Source organism: Myxocyprinus asiaticus, chromosome 12 (assembly GCF_019703515.2).
Source record: "Myxocyprinus asiaticus isolate MX2 ecotype Aquarium Trade chromosome 12, UBuf_Myxa_2, whole genome shotgun sequence".
In the NCBI taxonomy this organism is placed as follows: Eukaryota; Metazoa; Chordata; class Actinopteri; order Cypriniformes; family Catostomidae; genus Myxocyprinus; species Myxocyprinus asiaticus.
Genome location: NC_059355.1, coordinates 34,780,189 through 34,798,663, shown reverse-complemented (window position 1 = coordinate 34,798,663; position 18,475 = coordinate 34,780,189). Strand labels below are relative to the sequence as shown.

The following is an 18,475-nucleotide window of genomic DNA, read 5'->3' as shown; positions in this document are numbered from 1 at the left end:
TTGGACATGCTGGAGCTGTTGTGGTGAACCAGTTTTCTCTAATAAATATTCCCCCCAATGTTCATAAACTTTTCCCCATTCAAAATACCAGGGAAAAGGTTTATTCTGTCAGCATCCCTGCTGTAGATACATTTCAGGGTGCTCATCATTTATGCCTAAATACAATAAAGGCAAAAACATTATAAAATTCCCTTCAACCAGCCACAGAATTGGAGGAGCAAAGGCTTCCCACCGCTGTGCAGCTGGTTCTGGGTTAGTCACCAAAAGTAAGCCAAGTGTGCCATCTAGTGGTTACAGGTCACACTGCAGGCAAGAGCCATGCATTAATCCCTCTGTCTGCTCGTCTGTCGGCTTGGCAGCAGCTGAAGGGCATTTCAAACTGGGTACTTCAAACGATAAAGCATGGTTATGTAATTCAATTCAGACGCGCTCCGCCAGTATTCTATGGGGTTGTTCCGACAGAAGTTTCTGCTCAGGAAGCCTCGTTTTTGATTCAGGAAATTCACTCTCTCTTAGAAAAAGGGGCAATAGATGATATTTTCTGGTCCCGAAAAAAGATGCCGGCTTGCGTCCCATTCTGGATGTGAGATGTTTGAATTTGAGACAAATGAATGTCAATGCTTTCAGGAGGAAGCGTATCAATTTTGCGTCCTTCCATTCGGATCTTGCTCTGGCACCATGCACTTTCACAAAATGCATGGATGCAGCTTTGACACACTTGAGGCTTCAAGGCATCCATGTTTTGAATTATCTCGACGATTGGTTGGTGTTAGCCCACTCAGAGACTTTGGCTGCCCTACACAGACTGTGGAATGTGCGTATACGAAGCAGCGATACTGTCTTTTGCTCGTGTGCAAGTGATTATCACGAGTGCCAGTGGTGGATCAAACAATAATTTGCAGAACCCATGTTCTCAGCCATTTGAACAATCTAGGGATGCATGTAAACCTAGACAAGAGTGTTCTGTTGCCAGGGCAACAGACTCTGTTTCTAGGGGTGTAGCTGGATTCGCAGGCGATGCAGGCGCATCTGTCTCCAGCTTATATTCGTCTTTTCGCCAGTGTCTAGCGATGTTCAGAGTGGGACGCGTTCTCTCTGCGAGAACGTTTCACAGGCTTTTGGGGCTCATGATTGCGGCTTCTGCTGTCCTTCCACTGAACGTGTTTCACGATCTACACAAAGTTACTTCAACCACTGATGCATGTGTCCCGTCTCTTCAAAGTGACGCGTGGGTGCTACCAAACTCTGTTACCATGGAAATGGACCCACCTTCTGATATCGGGCATTCCGTTGGGACAGGTGTGTTGCCACAAGGTTATTAAGACAGACGCTTTCTCCACGGGTTAGGGCTCTTTGTATGAGGGTTGTCCAGCCTATGGAGTTTGGGCGGGCCAGCTGCAATTTTGGCACATAAATTGTCTGAAAATGTTCATGGTGCTGCTGGCATTAAAGTTTTTCCTCCCGGAAATTCAGGACATCCGTGTCCTCGTCCGGTCAGACAATAGGACGGTGGTGTCCTATATCAATCGCCAGGGAGGTGTGCGCCCTCATGCCATGCTGAGGCTGGCACGTCACATTCTTCTGTGGGCACGGGACAATGTGCTGTCCCTACGAGCCGTGCATTGGTGCATCAGTGGCTGACAGCGCGTCTTTACGCATTTTCACTGATCAGTCTGCTGCACGCAGTTCTGCAGAGAGTTCAGGAGGATCAGGTTCAGCTTTTGGTCATCGCAAGTATGGTTTTCGACTCTGGTCTTTCACCTGGAGAAAGTGTCTTGGGAGATTCCAGTCAGAACAGACATGATGTCTCAGGTTCGGGGCAGCATTTGGCACCCCCAGCCAGACTTGTGGAAGTTATGGGTATGGCCCCTCAATGGGGCACTCTTTTGAATGATGGGTTATCCCCCACTGTGGTTGATACCATTCTAAATGCTAGAACTCCATTAAATAGGAGACTTTATACGTTCAAGTGGCGTATTTTTGCTTCTTGGTGTACAGCAAAGGGTGAAAATCCAGTTCATTGATCTGTTGGTGCAGTGCTGGAATTTTTGCAGGAGCAATTCGGGGCAGGGGTTGCCTGGCAATGCTTAAAGTCTATGTTGCTGCTATAGTGGCTGAGTACGTGCTTATCAATGGAGTCTCTGTTGGTAGACATTCTCTTGTTTCTCATTTTATGCGCAGGGTATGCAGGCTTAGACTTTTTCGTCCCATCCGCGTTCCTTTATGGGATTTATCTGTTGTTTTAGAAGCGCTCTCGGGTGCTCTGTTCGAGCCCTTGACAACAGTCACTGATATGTTTTTGACTCCTAAAATGGCCCAGCTAGTGGCATTGGCATTGTTTAAGAGAGTCAGTAATTTGCATGCCCTGTCGATCCTGTCAATCCCTTATGTATGGATTTTGCACTAGGGTGTTCAAGGGTCGTATTAAGACCTCGTTTTGGGCTACTTGCCCAAGGTTATTTCAATGTCATAGAAAGCCTGAAAAAACCATTCATTTTCAGGCTTTCTATCCTCCCCCATTTGAGTCGGAGGAGCATGAAAGTTTACATATGCTTTGCCCAGTTTGTGTGCTGCGAGTTTATGTTGAAGGTACTAGACAGTGGCATAAGTCAGAGCAGTTGTTTGTGTGCTTTAGTGGCCGCAACGGGTATTTCGGTGTCCAAGCAAAGACTCTCATTGGCTTATTGATGTAATTTCAAGTGCCTACGAAGTGCACAGTTTACCTTCACCTTCGGGTATTTGAGCCTATTCTACAAGGATTCTACATGGAGCATGGCATCCTCATGGGCTTTGGCTAGAGGTGCATCCTTGGAGGACGTTTGTATGGTGGCAGGGTGGTCCTCTCCTCATACATTTGTTAAATTTTATAATCTGGACGAGGGTTTGACTCCCACTTCCAAGGTTCTCTCTGTTGGAACAGGAGTAAACTCATAATTCCTTCTTTTTATTCAAACACTTTAGCTTGCTTCTGCGCCACTATATGCTTGCCACATGGGCTTAGACAGTTGGCAGCTACTGTTCGCATGGTGTGACTGTATATCATTCCCATAGCTATTATGCAGCTCGAATTCCTACAAAACCCTGGTTCCCTGAGTGGGAACAAGACGCTGCAGAGCTGGCCATACTTTCTAGCAGACTCGATGGTACAAAAGCGAGCGCCTCTAAGGAGCCTGTGACATAGCTCCCTAGGGGCATAGCTTAAGTGCCATTAGCCAATAAATTGGCATGATTGTATAAGGGCTTTAGACCACGTGACACTCAGACATGTCCCATAGTGATTATGCGGCATCTCGTTCCCACTCAGGGAACCAGGGTTCCGTTCCACGTAACCAAGACGTTTTCTGTTGTCAGAGCAAATAAAATGATTTAGGTTTAAATGGTTTGATATATTGTTTCAAAAACAAGAGGACTTGATAAAACAAATAGCCTGAATGGATGAGTAATATTAATAAAAATCAGCTTTTAGCAACCAAAATAAATCTCTTTACACTGTTAAATTTCAGTAGTTTTTATTTTTAATTAGTTTCGCATTTTGGTGTTCAGTTTAGTTTTAGTTAGTTTTAATGTTACATAAATAATTTTTCATTAAAGTCATAACAACATAGCTGCAGTACCTGCTGACATGGAAACAGGCTATAAATGTGCCATTGCTGCTACATTTGGCTCAAATTGTAACTACCATCATTATTGCATATACAGGGCATTAATGATTCAGCAGCATGAAGTGGATCCGCTCAGATCTTGGGTCAGATGGCCCACATCGGAAAACAACTAGTAGTTGGATTTGCCATATTTGTGTAGTACATAGCATATAGTCTTAAAAATGCATTTGAGAGTTTGTTTTGTGGCCATATGGATCAACTAAATGAGATTCTTAATAATACGATAATCTTAATTTATAATGTCTTTACAACAGCTGCACCATTGTTTGCTGTAACCACTTTGCTACGCAATGGTTCAACCTGGACTCATCGAATGAACGTTACTCTATATAAAATTTTTGCAAACTGACTTGTACATGCTACTTTCTACGTTTTGCTGCAGTTTCCTGCTAAAATGAACACTAGAGGCGCTACAACAACTGTGTGTTTTAATCATTGTCACACAAATCATGAGTACAATTGCTGATTTTAATTTTATAAAACGTATTTTTCATTCTATTACTCACCCGACTATGCTATGATATCAGAACACTTTTACTTTAATGCATGATTTGAAAAACGATAAGTTTTAACACTTGTATTACAGACCCACCAACATATACACACTTATTCCTGTCATTAGCTTGCTTGGTAGCTCACCTGATAGAGCGTTGGACTTTGATCTCAATGGCCGTGGTTGGAGGTGGCATAGAAGCAACAGGAAAAAACTTGTTTTCTTTTTTTTCTTCTTCTTCTTTTTAATTTGCATTTTAAAACACTATCGGTTAGGGTTATTTGTTGGTTAAGGGTAAGGATGTCTGTTTTGTTAAACTTTCATTTATTTTTTCGGACACTATTTTTTAGGTTTAGGGTAAAGTTAGGTTAGGGAGGTACATTTTACATATTAAAACCTCCATCTAAAATTCATGTTAAAAACCTCGACTGATTACAACCTCGTTTTTTGCTTTAATGTGTAATGAAGCATGTAATTTCAGTTTTGCAAAAACTTTGCAATGCTCACGTATATTTCATGAGACCAGGCTGCAATGGTTAATTATTGTCATTGATTTCAGATTGACCTGCCCCTAAATTCCAAATACAAAAACAATTAGTTATTTTGCATGTTAATTAGACGCAACCTTTCTGGGTGGTCAGTTCTTTTTGGCAGAATACACCAATAGTCAGAAGTCAGGCTTGGGGCAGATTAATTACTAAATCAGACCACCCAGCATTGACTGAAAATTTGAAACCTACATACAGTATTACTGTAATTTTCTCTTCAGTTTTAATTTGTATTGTAATGCACATTTATAGTTTCAGAGTAGTTTTCATTTTATTTTTAACTTGTAGTTTTCATCTTTGTACTAGTTTTAGTTAACCAGTACAGATAGGTTTCATTTGCAATCTTTTTGTCATTCTTTTTCCAGGTGACTATGTGGTGATGACTGTATATTTTGACCTAAGCAGACGAATGGGATACTTCACAATTCAGACCTATATCCCCTGCATACTAACTGTCGTTCTGTCTTGGGTCTCCTTTTGGATAAAAAAAGATGCAACTCCAGCCAGAACAGCACTAGGTACATTAAATGAATCCAGACACCCAAAATTGTGTCATTCATATATCCATATGTGACTTGATGTTTGTTTTTTAATGAACAGTATTAAACTCCTAGTCATTTTGTCAAAATTCTGAAGCTACTTTGGCCCTTTACACACTGCACATTTTTGGGAGTATTTAAAGGGTTTGTTCACCCAAAAATCTCTCATCATTTACTTATCCTCATGCCATCCCAGATGTGTATGACTTTCTTCTGCTGAACACAAACAAAGATTTTTAGAAGAATATTTCAGCTCTGTAGGTCTATACAATGCAAGTGAATGGGTGCCAAAATGTTTAAGCTCCAAATTCCACATAAGGTCAATGTAAAAGTACTCCAGACAACTCTGTTGGTTAAATCCATATCCTCTGAAGCAATATGATAGGTGTGAGTGAGAAATCAATATTTAAGTCCTTTTTTTACTATAAATTCTCCTCCCTGCTCAGTCAATCTCCACTTCACTTTCACGTTCTCCTTCTTTTGTTTTTGATGATTCACATTCTTCGTGCATATCGCCCCTAATGGGCAGGGAGGAGAATTTATGATAAAAAAATATTGATCTGGTATTCACCCACACCTATCATATCATGTCTGAAGACATGGATGTAACCACTGGAGTCATATGGATTATTTTTATGCTGCCTTTATATGGATTTTGGAGCTTCAAAATTTTGGCACCCATTCACTTGCATTGTGTGGACCTACAGAGCTGAAATATTCATCTATTAAAATCTTAATTTGTGTTCTGCAGAAGAAAGAAAGTCATACACATCAGGGATGGATGAGGGTGAGTAAATGATGAGAGAATATACATTTTTGTGTGAACGATCCCTTTAAATCAAGGGTCTTCAACAGGGGGTCCACAGACCCCTACCGCAGGGGGTCCGCAAATTATTGTTTGATCCACCACCGGCACTCGTGATAATCACTCGCACACGAGCAAAAGACAGTATCGCTGCTTCGTATACGCACATTCCACAGTCTGTGTAGGGCACCAACTCCCTAGGGGGGCACCATCTTACCCTAGGGGGAACCAGATACTTCACCGGCTGCCCTTACTTGCACATTATACGTTATTCAAGGACCCGGTAGCAGGTGCGGAACACAGATGATCACCTCACGCTCGCACTTCCTCCTCACGCTCGAACATGTGCAGATGTCAGCCTACAGTTTCTTGTATTATTAGTTGCTTTTTGCTTTCAGAACAATAGCCTATACTTACTTAATATGTATATGTATATGTAATATGTCTAAATATATAGTTACCACTGTGATTATCAAGCTACACTGACGGTGACTGTCAAATCAACATAATTAAAGGAGCATACAGTCATTTTTTCCTCATCACAAAGTTTTACTCCTACAGAAATGAACGGTAATTACATGAGATGAAGACTCCAGGTATAGGCCTATCAGTAACCTTATAAAAGTTTTTAAAAGCATAAAATGCAACACTCAGTTTTCAGACAACATGCAACAGGGGTCCCTGCTCTATCTCTCTACATGCCAAGTTGTCCTCGGCCTGAAAATGGTTGAAGACCCCTGCTTTAAATGAATACTCACAGTGTGTGTCCCCTGAAGAGAATATGTTTCTGTAAATGTTTTGCATTTTTCAGAAACATAAAGTTTAAAATTTCACCTAAATAAGTTCACAAATAAATTCAAAACATGAGAATGAAAACAGAAATGGACACTCTCTATTTTGTCTGCATGTTTTTGGTTATTATATATTGAATGTGCGTTTATAAAAGAAAGCATGAAACAATCTTTGTGTTTTCTTGAAAGTTATTCGTCAACCTTTTAGTTTGTCTGTTTGTTCTCATTTCAGGAAAGTCCTTTATCTGTTTATTTATTTTATTTTATTTTTTGCTTTACTCATTTCTTTATAGTTTCCTGGTTTAAATCCATGTCCTGTCCTGGTTATTGTCACTATTGTAAGGTAATTTCTCTCTTTTTTTTTTCTTCATCCATTTTATCAGTTGTTTTCAATTAATTTCAGTTACACCTGAAGTGGTTTTGTTTAAGCCATGATGTTACATATCCATTGACTATCTCCACAATACTAAATGTAAGATGCTGCTCAAGGATTATGCACTAATTTTTATGACTTAAGGGGTGAATTCACTAAGAATGAATTGCACCCACTTTTAGCCTGTTTATCTGCATTGTTTTATTACCCAGTTCACTTAAGGAATTAATCAAATTAGGTAATGGTTTAAACATGGCCCAAAAATCCGCGCTGAATGCAATTTATATGGTGCAATTACCCATCTTGCAAGGCGGTTCTCGTTGCTAGGTTGCAGAGAATGCAGCAGACTACCGAGATATGGCAACCTGGTCAAGTTGGACTGCGGATAGTTTGTGAATAAGCCGCAGGTTGTTGCCCTGATAGTAGTTTTTGGTAGGTGTTTGGCTAAAGTGGCAACACTGTTTAGTGAATTTGTCCCTCATTCTTTACTGGCAGTGTCTGCATTAATTAAGTAACATTATCAAAGTACATTTCTAAAGACTTGATACATAACATTCATTCTTAGCATACCACTCTTAAGTTGTCTTGTTACATTTGCTCTGAGCACAGCACAGATCAGTGTGGCCTGAGATGGTGCTCCCTGAGTATTCCCTCGATAACAAGCAGGATCAGTGATGGCCAAAACACCAGGATCACACATTGGCATAAACTGGTTATCTACACAGATCATGCAGCTAAATGCTAAGAAACTATGGAAGAAAGGGACAGAGCCCTGCACAATCTATGTTTGGAAGAAAATAAATAAACTGGCAACATACTGTGGGAAGAAAAAGAAGGATGAATGCAATTAAACTGTCTGACAAAAGAAGTCATTACACCAGAAAGGGAGCAGGAGAAAAAGTAGAGATTTGCTTTAAAGGCATCCAGTTGATCGATGGAGTCCAGAGAGAGAGAGGAGGCCAAGATACAACATGGGAGAGACAGAGTAAGGGTTTGAGCACACAGTCTTGGAAATGTTTGGTTAGACATGTATGTGACTAGGACAGAACCCAGAAGAATAGCTAGTGGTCAAGTTTAGGCCTAAAAAGAATTCAGTTGTCGTAGTGTAAAAATAAATTGTCACATAACCTAAAAATTTACTTCTATCATAACATCAAATTTAACTGGCTTTGTTAAAGTCAAATATTACTACACCAACCTAACTATATTGAGCTACACCAATGCAAGTTATTTCTTAAAGGTCAGGTAAGGTATAAATAGCTCTTTCAGCAAAAGACGATTCTACGAAATTCGATCCAAACCACATCCATATTTGGTCAAATCCATTTAAAATCTGATTTTAGTCTCAGTCTAAACCACCAGATCCAATTTCAAAATTTTTCTTCATTATTCAGTGTCACTGTAAATGTCATATACAAAGCTCAGTAGTGTCTACATCTGTTTGAATTCACAAATGTTCGCTCACTTGTGGCAGTCACTATGTATTGATATTGTTTATATACTGCAATAATGCCTCTAATTTTTTCAGTTTTCCATCCTCTCTTTTCCAAGATGACAACTACTCTCTTATGTATGGAAGTCCGTTTCCGCCACATCAAAAAAATAAAAAATTAAAAACATTAAATATTGAGACATTGCGGAAGCAGGCTTCCATACTTATGTCTTTTGGTGTCGCACTAATGCTTAAGTCATCACTATGGCAACCTATGTACTGTAGATATAGCCTAGCTAATATTGACAGCACTGTCTGAACAAATGTATCTGTTTTGATCACTTGCAAAATAACAGTGCGGACAGTTCAGTTCTAAATATCAGATTTGAGAATGGATATATGTGCAGTGTGAACAAAGCCTTAGAGAGCAACTAGGGCTAGTTAGTTGAAAGAAGCAATTTGGTCCCTAACGGTACATAGTTAAGTCAGAGGTATTTGTGAGGTTTTGAATGTGGAAGAACATTTGGGCCTTGCTGAGGAATAGCCTGAGGCTAAAATCAGAACCTTAGAGGAACCTTTGTGGCCCATCAAAAAACCAAGTTTGAGTGTTTTTTTAGCTTTCTGTCTCACTTATGAAAGGTTAAGAGGATTGAAAAAAAAATAAAAACAAGTATAAAGTAAAAAAGAGAGCACAAAACTTTCAGTGTTACCAGTGGAGTCAGATTCCCAAATGAATGACTCTTATGAGCCAGTTCTTTTGAATTTACTCTGCAAAACATAAAGCGCTACCTCCCTAAAGAATGATTCTTATTAGCCAGTTCTTTTTAGTGAATGAAAAACGTATTGTACCAGGTCATTCGTTTCATCATGTCCCACTCGAAATTAGCCAAGATCTGTTACTGTGTTAATTTGCACTTAAATCAGTGTGTGACTTAAATCAGAGTGATTATTGTGTAAAAAAAAAAAAAAAAAAAAAACATCTGTGTACACACCTTTTCAAGAATCTTCTCTAAAATGTGAAATCATCTCATCATTTGTTAACAAGCTGCTGAGGGCAGTAAGTACATCCAATCAGAATTATATTTCTTTTTCTAAATACACTATATTGCCAAAAGTATTCGCTCATCTGCCTTTAGACGTATATGAACTTAAGTGACATCCCATTCTTAATCCATAGGGTTTAATATGACGTCGGCCCACCCTTTGCAGCTATAACAGCTTCAACTCTTCCCGGAAGGCTTTCCACAAGGTTTAGGAGTGTGTTTATGGGAATTTTTGACCATTCTTCCAGAATCGCATTTGAAAGGTCAGACACTGATGTTGGACGAGAAGGCCTGGCTCGCAGTCTTTGCTCTAATTCATCCCAAAGGTGCTCTGTTGGGTTGAGGTCAGGACTCTGTACAGGCCAGTCAAGTTCTTCCACACCAAACTCGCTCATCCATGTCTTTATGGACCTTGCTTTGTGCACTGGTGCGCAGTCATGTTAGAACAGGAAGGAGCCATCCCCAAACTGTTCACACAAAGTTGGGAGCATGGAATTGTCCAAAATCCCTTGGTATGCTGAAGCATTCAGAGTTCCTTTCACTGGAACTAAGGGGCCAAGCCCAGCTCCTGAAAAACAACCCCACACCATAATCCCCCCTCCACCAAACTTCACAGTTGGCACAATACAGTCAGACAAGTACCGTTCTCCTGGCAACCGCCAAACCCAGACTCATCCATCAGATTGCCAGATGGAGAAGCGTGATTCGTCACTCCAGAGAACGCGTCTCCACTGCTCTAGAGTCCAGTGACGGCGTGCTTTACACCACTGCATCCGACGCTTTGCATTGCACTTGGTGATGTATGGCTTGGATGCAGCTGCTCGGCCATGGAAACCCGTTCCATGAAGCTCTCTATGCACTGTTCTTGAGCTAATCTGAAGGCCACATGAACTTTGGAGGTCTGTAGCGATTGACTCTGCAGAAAGTTGGCGACCTCTGCGCACTGTGCGCCTCAGCATCCGCTGACCCCGCTCTGTCATTTTACGTGGCCTACCACTTCGTGGCTGAGTTGCTGTCATTCCCAATCGCTTCCACTTTGTTATAATACCACTGACAGTTGACTGTGGAATATTTAGTAGCGAGGAAATTTCATGACTGGACTTGTTGCACAGGTGGCATCCTATCACAGTACCACGCTGGAATTCACTGAGCTCCTGAGAGCGGCTCATTCTTTCACAAATGTTTGTAGAAGCAGTCTGCATGCCTAGGTGCTTCATTTTATACACCTGTGCCCATGGAAGTGATTGGAACACCTGAATTCAATTATTTGGATGGGTGAGCGAATACTTTTGGCAATATAGTGTATTTCTTCCTCAAAAGAATTTGGATAATCAGTAATGGAACATGAACCTTTAAGAGGAATCAGAATACTAACTAACACTAATCATTATTAGCATTTTCAACCTGCAAACCATCCTTGATGACACCAGGAAACAGCAGCACAATAGTTTTAATATCCAGTCAGTTATTATGCCATTCTTAAACATTTTAAAACCTGATTAGAGAACTGATGAGACTAGAATGGAGAAAAAAAAAAAAAAAAAAAACAGTTTATGAAAAAGTGCAATTTTGAAAGATATACTGTAGTTTATTCACAGCTTTTTTTTAATGAAGGCAGGCATTCATTTAACTAAGTTCTGTATCAGGGGATGTCAGTCTCACAGGTGCAGGTAATCACTGTGGCCAGCAACAGCAGAGGAAAAAGAAAAGGAGTGCGAGATTTACTGTATGTCTGAAATAGACAAAGCTTGCTTGTTTCCATAGAAACCCTTGCAAAACAGGGGCACAGTCACTAGATCTCGGAGGCAACTCTAAAAGTCCATGCAAGAGTGGAGCTAAGAATGTCTGCATGCATCTATGATTCGAGGTATTTGTGTGGGTGGCATTTTCAATTTGCGGGTTTCTCTGTTCCTACCAAGTTCAAGAGAATGACATCAGCAACTGGAGATGTGTCAAATTCAAGACAAAAACAACATATTAGTGTAACCATTATTTTATTGTATTTTTTTTTTTTTTTTTCTGAACAAAAATAATTTGCAATAGTGGTGATGTATGGTGATTGGTAATACTACGTCAATGGTGTAGCTCTTCGGTGGAGCATAATCAAGTCTGCTTGGTGAAAATGCCACATGTAATTTGCTTAGAGGTTATAAAAGATGTTTTGTACTCTGCAGAGATATAAAACTGCATTTTACACCAGCTAACCATGTCAGCATACACTTTAGATGATTTAGCTAATATTTTTCCATTAGCGTGCATTTCCTTTGTTGCAGCATTTCCATCTAATATTATCTTTTGATTATGCAGGAATAACAACAGTATTAACCATGACAACGCTCAGCACAGTGGCAAGGACATCACTACCCAGAGTGTCTTATGTCACAGCAATGGACCTTTTCGTCACTGTGTGTTTCCTGTTTGTTTTTGCGGCTCTCATGGAGTATGCCACACTCAATTATTACTCCTACAGTGCTCGCAGATCAACCTGCAACAAGACAAAAAGATCGGTAGGCATCATGTTCTCTACTGAATAAATCAACCACAGATTGTGAATTTATGCTGTTTTTTAATGAGAAAGAGACGCTTCCTTCTCCGTGTTAACATAATATGCTCTGATATCAACAGGGGGCAAAATTAAAAATTTAAAGGGATAGTTCACCCAGAAATTAAGATTCTGTCATCATTTACTCATCCTCATGTTGTTTCAAATCCCTATGACTTTCTTTCATGTAAAACAAAAGGAGATGTCCAGCAGAATAACAACCTCAGTCACCATTCACTTTCATTGAATGGGAAAAAGATGCAAGCAGTGAATGGTGACTGAGGCTAATATACCCTTTTGTGTTCAAGAAAAAAGTCATACAGGGTTGGAGCAACATCAAGGTGAGTGAATCATGACATAATTTTTATTTTACTGTGAACTATTGGCTCCCTTTAAATTTATGAGAGAAAATTTGAATTGAATTGAAATTTGAATTGGGATGGCAGGAAGCATAATTTTCTAATTTACAATTCAAAGATGTTCTACACAGTCAAACAACATAAAAGTAAATATTCACTTTTCAAAAAACATTACATTGTATTTATATAATCAGTATTTGAAATGTCACCAATAGAACTGTCTCAATAGACATTTCTAATAAAATGTCTCAATATATATATTTATAGACAAAAATTGACAAATATTAATCAGTTGGCTATAGCCTGTTAACTATAAGTTAACTATATATTCCAAAACATAAAAAAGATCATTTAATAAACATTATGAGATATTTTATTGAGACATTTCTGTTGGTGACATTTCAAACACTGATTATAAATATCATGTAATGTTTCTCGTAATACCCCATGTGTGTATAACATGTTAATGGGCAATGCTTGCTGAAAAGGCTTCAACTCTTGAGGGTACCACCCCAGCGACAGCCCTTAAACGGTACCTTTTTTTCCTAAGAGTGTGCTGGATGTTAGCATTGTCGGGGAAGCCATTAAATCAGTAGTTTTCCAAGATGAGAGCATTACCTGCCCATCCAATGTGACAGACTGTGTTAATTCCTCTATCAGAGGTCTATTATTTCTTTCATAACAGTGTAGTAATTTATGCTGTTTATATATGGTATATCATTACTACCCATAATATGCTGATAGAGGTCAGCATCTGGCCCAGTCCCATCTCCCAAATGTTTTTGATTGAGACGGATCTCTCAAGATGGTATTGTATGCAAATATGATTTCATTAGGCTGCTGTTGTTAGTCTTTGTCTGTCTGTGTAATGTGATGCTATATTATGGTTGCGCGAGCACATCTTACTTTTTATTCAGACAGTTTCTCCAGTAGCAGGCTCCGCAGGTGAAATTTTTTATCTCTCTCTGATCACTCATTTTCATTAGATCTTATCTCTACTTTGAAGCAAGGATAATTACATCGCAATTTTACACAAAACAAATACTACCCTATAGGTGTTCTCACATAGATTATCTTTCAGTGCTGTAATTACCATGCTTTCCTTGTTATGTCTCAATGTTGAGATGAATAACCACCAATAAGAACAGAAAACTGGCAGAATGCTGTTAGAGATTTTTACGTTGCGAGAGTAATGTGTCTGAAAGGATTCTGAGGAAGGGATGTAAGGATATAGACAACTGCCTCTGAGATTCTGAAGGCATTGTACCTGCCTTTGAAAACAACTGATGTTGTACTTGACTTTCCCACTGGATAGAACACTGTTAGTTCAAGTAAGTGGGAACCTCTATAAAAATGCCAGGATCTTATATTTTGACTGACAACCCAGTCTGAAGGATTTGTTTTGCTCACAACATAGATTAGATGCCTGAGAGTACAGTTTGAAATGTTTTTCTTCAGTACATGCAAAGCAATTTCAAATTTATGACTCCATTTGCATTGGTAAAATGAGTTTTGGGATGCACAATGCAAATGAAGAGCTCTTCAGCTTGTAACAGTATGTTGTCTTTGTCCAACAGAACTACTCCGTGCTGGATGTGGGGCCTCCTCCCACAGTCATTACCCTCAACAACTCCATGTACTGGCAGGAGTTTGATGATGCCTGCGTATATGAGTGCCTGGATGGAAAAGACTGCCAAAGTTTCTTCTGCTGCTACGAAGAGTGCAAAGATGGATCGTGGCGAAAGGGCCGTGCGCATATAGACATTTTGGAACTAGATGCATACTCTCGTGTCTTCTTTCCCACCTCATTCCTGTTGTTCAACATCGTCTACTGGGTAGGCTACTTGTATCTTTAGCGTTCCCAACACACACCTCACGACGCAAAGAACTTGACTTATGGTTTTGTTTGAGCAGAAATGAAGAACAAACTGAACCAAAACCTTTCAAGGTATGTTAAAAAGAGAGTATACCAGTTGCCAGAATACAGCTGTGGTCAGTCAAGACTTCTGCAGTAGATTATGATGAGATTCCTGAAAAATGAGGGTTAGACGCTACTACAGAAAGCTTCAACAGATATCAAAACCCTTAAAGCCAGTCTGTTTTTACATAGTCAGGAAGGACATTGCCACAAGCTCTTTATCTGGTTGCATTTCTCTGGCAGAAATCTTTGCCTTTTGTTCTTCAGGTACCAGGGGAAATGATTCACAACGTTGCTCTCACACAGTCTCATCTTTTTATGGGTGAGAGAGCAACTGTAAGAAGTCCAAGGTGCGAAAAATCCTTATGCCAAGACAGCGCGAGAAAAAAATAAGGCCTTGCATAGCATGTGACCCTCTAATTTTCAGTGTCTCCTACAATCCTGGTAGATCGTTCACATGAGATCAGTCATCTTGCCATCAGTCAAAACCAGACCTGCTTTTATGTAAGCAGAGCTTTCTGAGCCATCTATAGTGCCTTCCACTGGAGGAGAAGCCATCAGGCAGAGAAATTTAAAAATGATGGCAGGAGCGTCATCTGGTCTTGACTGACCGCTGATGGTTTTACTTTGGAGTTTATTCGAGTTTAAGAGTTACTCATTGTCACCCATTATTTTGATGCATTCAACATTTCTAAATCCATAATCACTGCATGTTTTATGATCATGAACAGCTCTACCCTGAATCAGCACAATAATGGCAAGAGAATACAGTAGATCCTTTATGGAATATTTGGAATGTTAAATAGTATGTAGATTGCAATGGTTTGCCTATATTTCTAGATTTTTATATCATAATTTTTCCACAAAAGGGAGGTTAATAAAAGATTAAATTATGATATATTACATTATGTTTTGATTTGAAATGCTTAAATCTGTTAGCATTAGTTAAAAATTGCATGCATAAGATGGATCATAAGTTTCCTGGATTCTCACTCTTCAGTCCTGCCCAAGTTGGCATGTCTACACCAAGCATAGCAAAATCAACAAAGAGGAAACCAAGTTTTTTCACAGTTCCTTAAGCTCCCAGCAGCATTTGTTTATAGAAATCACATTTATTATTCTAACTTATTCTAACCTCATGTGCCCTACCCTCTGATATAGCCAATATGTTTGGTAGCATCTTTATGAACACTTGCAGGTTGAGTATAACTGTACACTTAAAGGAATAGTTCACCCCAAAATGAAAATTTTGCCATAATTTACCCTGTACTGTATACATTTCCATACAATTGAAGGTGATTGTAACTGGGGCTGTCACGCTCTAAAAATGATACAAGGTTTTGTGTTTTGTTCTCCTGTGTTCCGCTTAAAAACTGTAAGGGGGTAAGTAGAGGATAACATTTTTATTTTTATTTTGGATGAACTACTCTTATAAAGAAATTGTACAAACGAAAAAGGAAAATTAAATCACAGTTTGCTCACCCTTTTGTCATTCCAAACCCATATGACTTTCTTTCTTATGCAGAACACAGAGATGTTTAAAGAATATTACGGTCCAACTTTTCAATACAATGTCAGTGGATTGTACCTCACTTTAAAACTTAGCCAAATGGCAACTACTTTCTCACCTTGCAGAAAAAACTACAACATAATACATTGTTAAAAAAAAATAAAAGCTCAGTCTTTTAAGTTACCAATAATATGCAGTTTTTAAGCCACATGACATTTGATTTTGTCTACAAGACCCTTACAGGGGAGACTGCTGAAGTGCTCCACAATTGCTCTATAAACACATTTTGGGAAATTTTTTCTACATCATGATTTATTTTTATTTATTTATTTATTTTATTTATTTATTGTTGCTTGATACGTTAATTAGATGTTGTATCTACTTTATCTAACATAGATTTTCAGAAGAAAAAAATATATATATACACACTACCGGTCAAAAGTTTTGAAACACTTACTCATTCTTTATTATAATTTTTTTTCACATTTTAGAATAATAGTAAAGTCACTAAAATTATGGAATAACATAAATGGAACTATGGGAATTATGTTGTGACTAAACAAAATCCAAAATAAATCAAAACTGTGTTATATTTTAGCATCTTCAAAGTAGTCACCCTTTGCCTAGAATTTTCAGAAATGTACTCTTGACATTTTCTCAACCAACTTCTTGAGATATCACCCTGGGATGATTTTTAAACAGTATTGAAGGAGTTCCCAGAGAACTCTATGTTGGGCACTTATTGGCTGCTTTTCTTTATTATTTGGTCCAAGTCATCAATTTCAAAATCTTTTTTTTTTTAAATAAAATTTTAGATTTATAATGAAATAAATTAATATGGTGGCACAATTATATTTTTGTCTACAAAACTAATTTCAAACATTTAAGCATACGCCTTCAGATCAAAAGATTTTTAAGATCATGAGAAACATTTCGGTCAAGTGTTTCAAAACTTTTGACCGGTAGTGTATGTATATATATATATATGGAAACACTGTACCACAATGGAAAAATAGATATATTGCCATATGGCAACTTTGTACCTAATGGAATTGCACAAATGCATTTTTATTGTTATTTTTGTAGGGAGTAGCATCTATTATATTACTGCATTTATTAATTTTTAGGAAATGTTTACCATATATAATTGCATTCATGCATAAATAACACAATCATGATATGTATTTCTTCTTTTCAGACAAAAATAAGGCAATGCTTTATGGAAAGGGCAAAAAGAGTGCATGCATAGTGCTGACTTGTGATTGACAACAGTGAGGATGAGCTAGGCTTTTGTGAGTGAAATAATCGACAATATTGAAAATGCATGAAATTGATTCACTCAATTTTAGTTTGTAGTAGTTTCAAGTGTATAAATACTTACATTAATTAACTAACTATTTATTTAATTTAAGGAGAAATTGACGTTTTTGGACCATTTTCCATTGAGTTAAAGAGTTGCCATATGGCAATGTTTCCCTTTTTTTCTTTACAAAAACATTTTAATAACAATTTAATAACAAAACAATATTTTTGTTATGTGCTTTTTTAAGTCAGAAAATCAAATGGGAAAAAATATTGCATATTCAGATACAGTTACTTTTATATGGATTATATGATTACACTATTGACTACCAGTTAGCCACGGCAATAACTAGTGTGTAATTTACTGATTTCAGAACTTGATAATACTTCAGAACTTTTTCTTATTTCCTAAATAACAACAATTTTCTTAAAATTAGAAAAACAATCATGTTGTCATTGTCTTTGATCTTGAGAAACATAAGTGTTTATTTGTTGTGTCAGGTTAGGCACCTTTGTTTTACTCAGCAACTGACAAATAGCAAGTTTCTATTTGATTTCATTTTTAGTAATGTTTAACGAAAGGAGTGTTAACTGGTACTTAATACATTTAAAATGAATGATTAGATTTCATAAAAATATGCATGAGTAATCCAAAAGTAATCAGATTAGACTACCTAAAAAGTGCAATCTAAAATGTTACATTACTGAATAGAATTTAAATAGTGTAATTTTTAATCAATACTGGATTACATTTCAGAAGAAATCTATCCAGTACTGTGTATGTCTTCAGAAGGCTTGGAACATGATGCACAAATTGCAGGAGCTACTTTTATGATAATTCTGGGTCCTTTTTAAGCTTTAATGTGAGGAACCATCCACTGCCATTGTATTAAAAAGATGGCCGAGCTATTCATTAAAACATCACCTTTTATGTTCTGCATAAGAAGAAAGTCATACGGGTTTGGAATGACATGAGGGATAGTAAATTATTACAGAATTTTCATTTTTGGGTGAACTATCCCTGTTAAAAAGACCATCTTAACCAGCATGCAATTCCCATGATGGTCTAGGATGGATTATACAGATGTGGTGCTGGTGGACTAGCATAGCCATGCTTTTCAACACCAAAACCTACAGTAGCTGGTGAAGCTGGTGGAA

General features: G+C 38.1%; 1 protein-coding gene across 2 annotated transcripts in view; it reads left to right on the top strand.

Moving 5' to 3' along the window:
* The window catches only part of LOC127449380 (gamma-aminobutyric acid receptor subunit gamma-3), a 230,782-nt gene extending 216,331 nt beyond the window's left edge, over nt 1-14,451 (top strand). Inside the window, exons 7-11 of one of the 2 annotated variants that reach the window (XM_051712746.1) lie at nt 5,069-5,221; nt 7,132-7,181; nt 8,202; nt 11,994-12,193; nt 14,165-14,451. In XM_051712746.1, coding sequence (XP_051568706.1) covers nt 5,069-5,221; nt 7,132-7,181; nt 8,202; nt 11,994-12,193; nt 14,165-14,443 — 683 coding nt within the window. In that variant the 3' untranslated portion in view covers nt 14,444-14,451. The remainder of the gene's footprint in view (nt 1-5,068; nt 5,222-7,131; nt 7,182-8,201; nt 8,203-11,993; nt 12,194-14,164) is intronic. The other variant, XM_051712747.1, reaches the window with a different exon arrangement.
* The last annotated feature ends 4,024 nt before the right edge of the window (nt 14,452-18,475 follow it).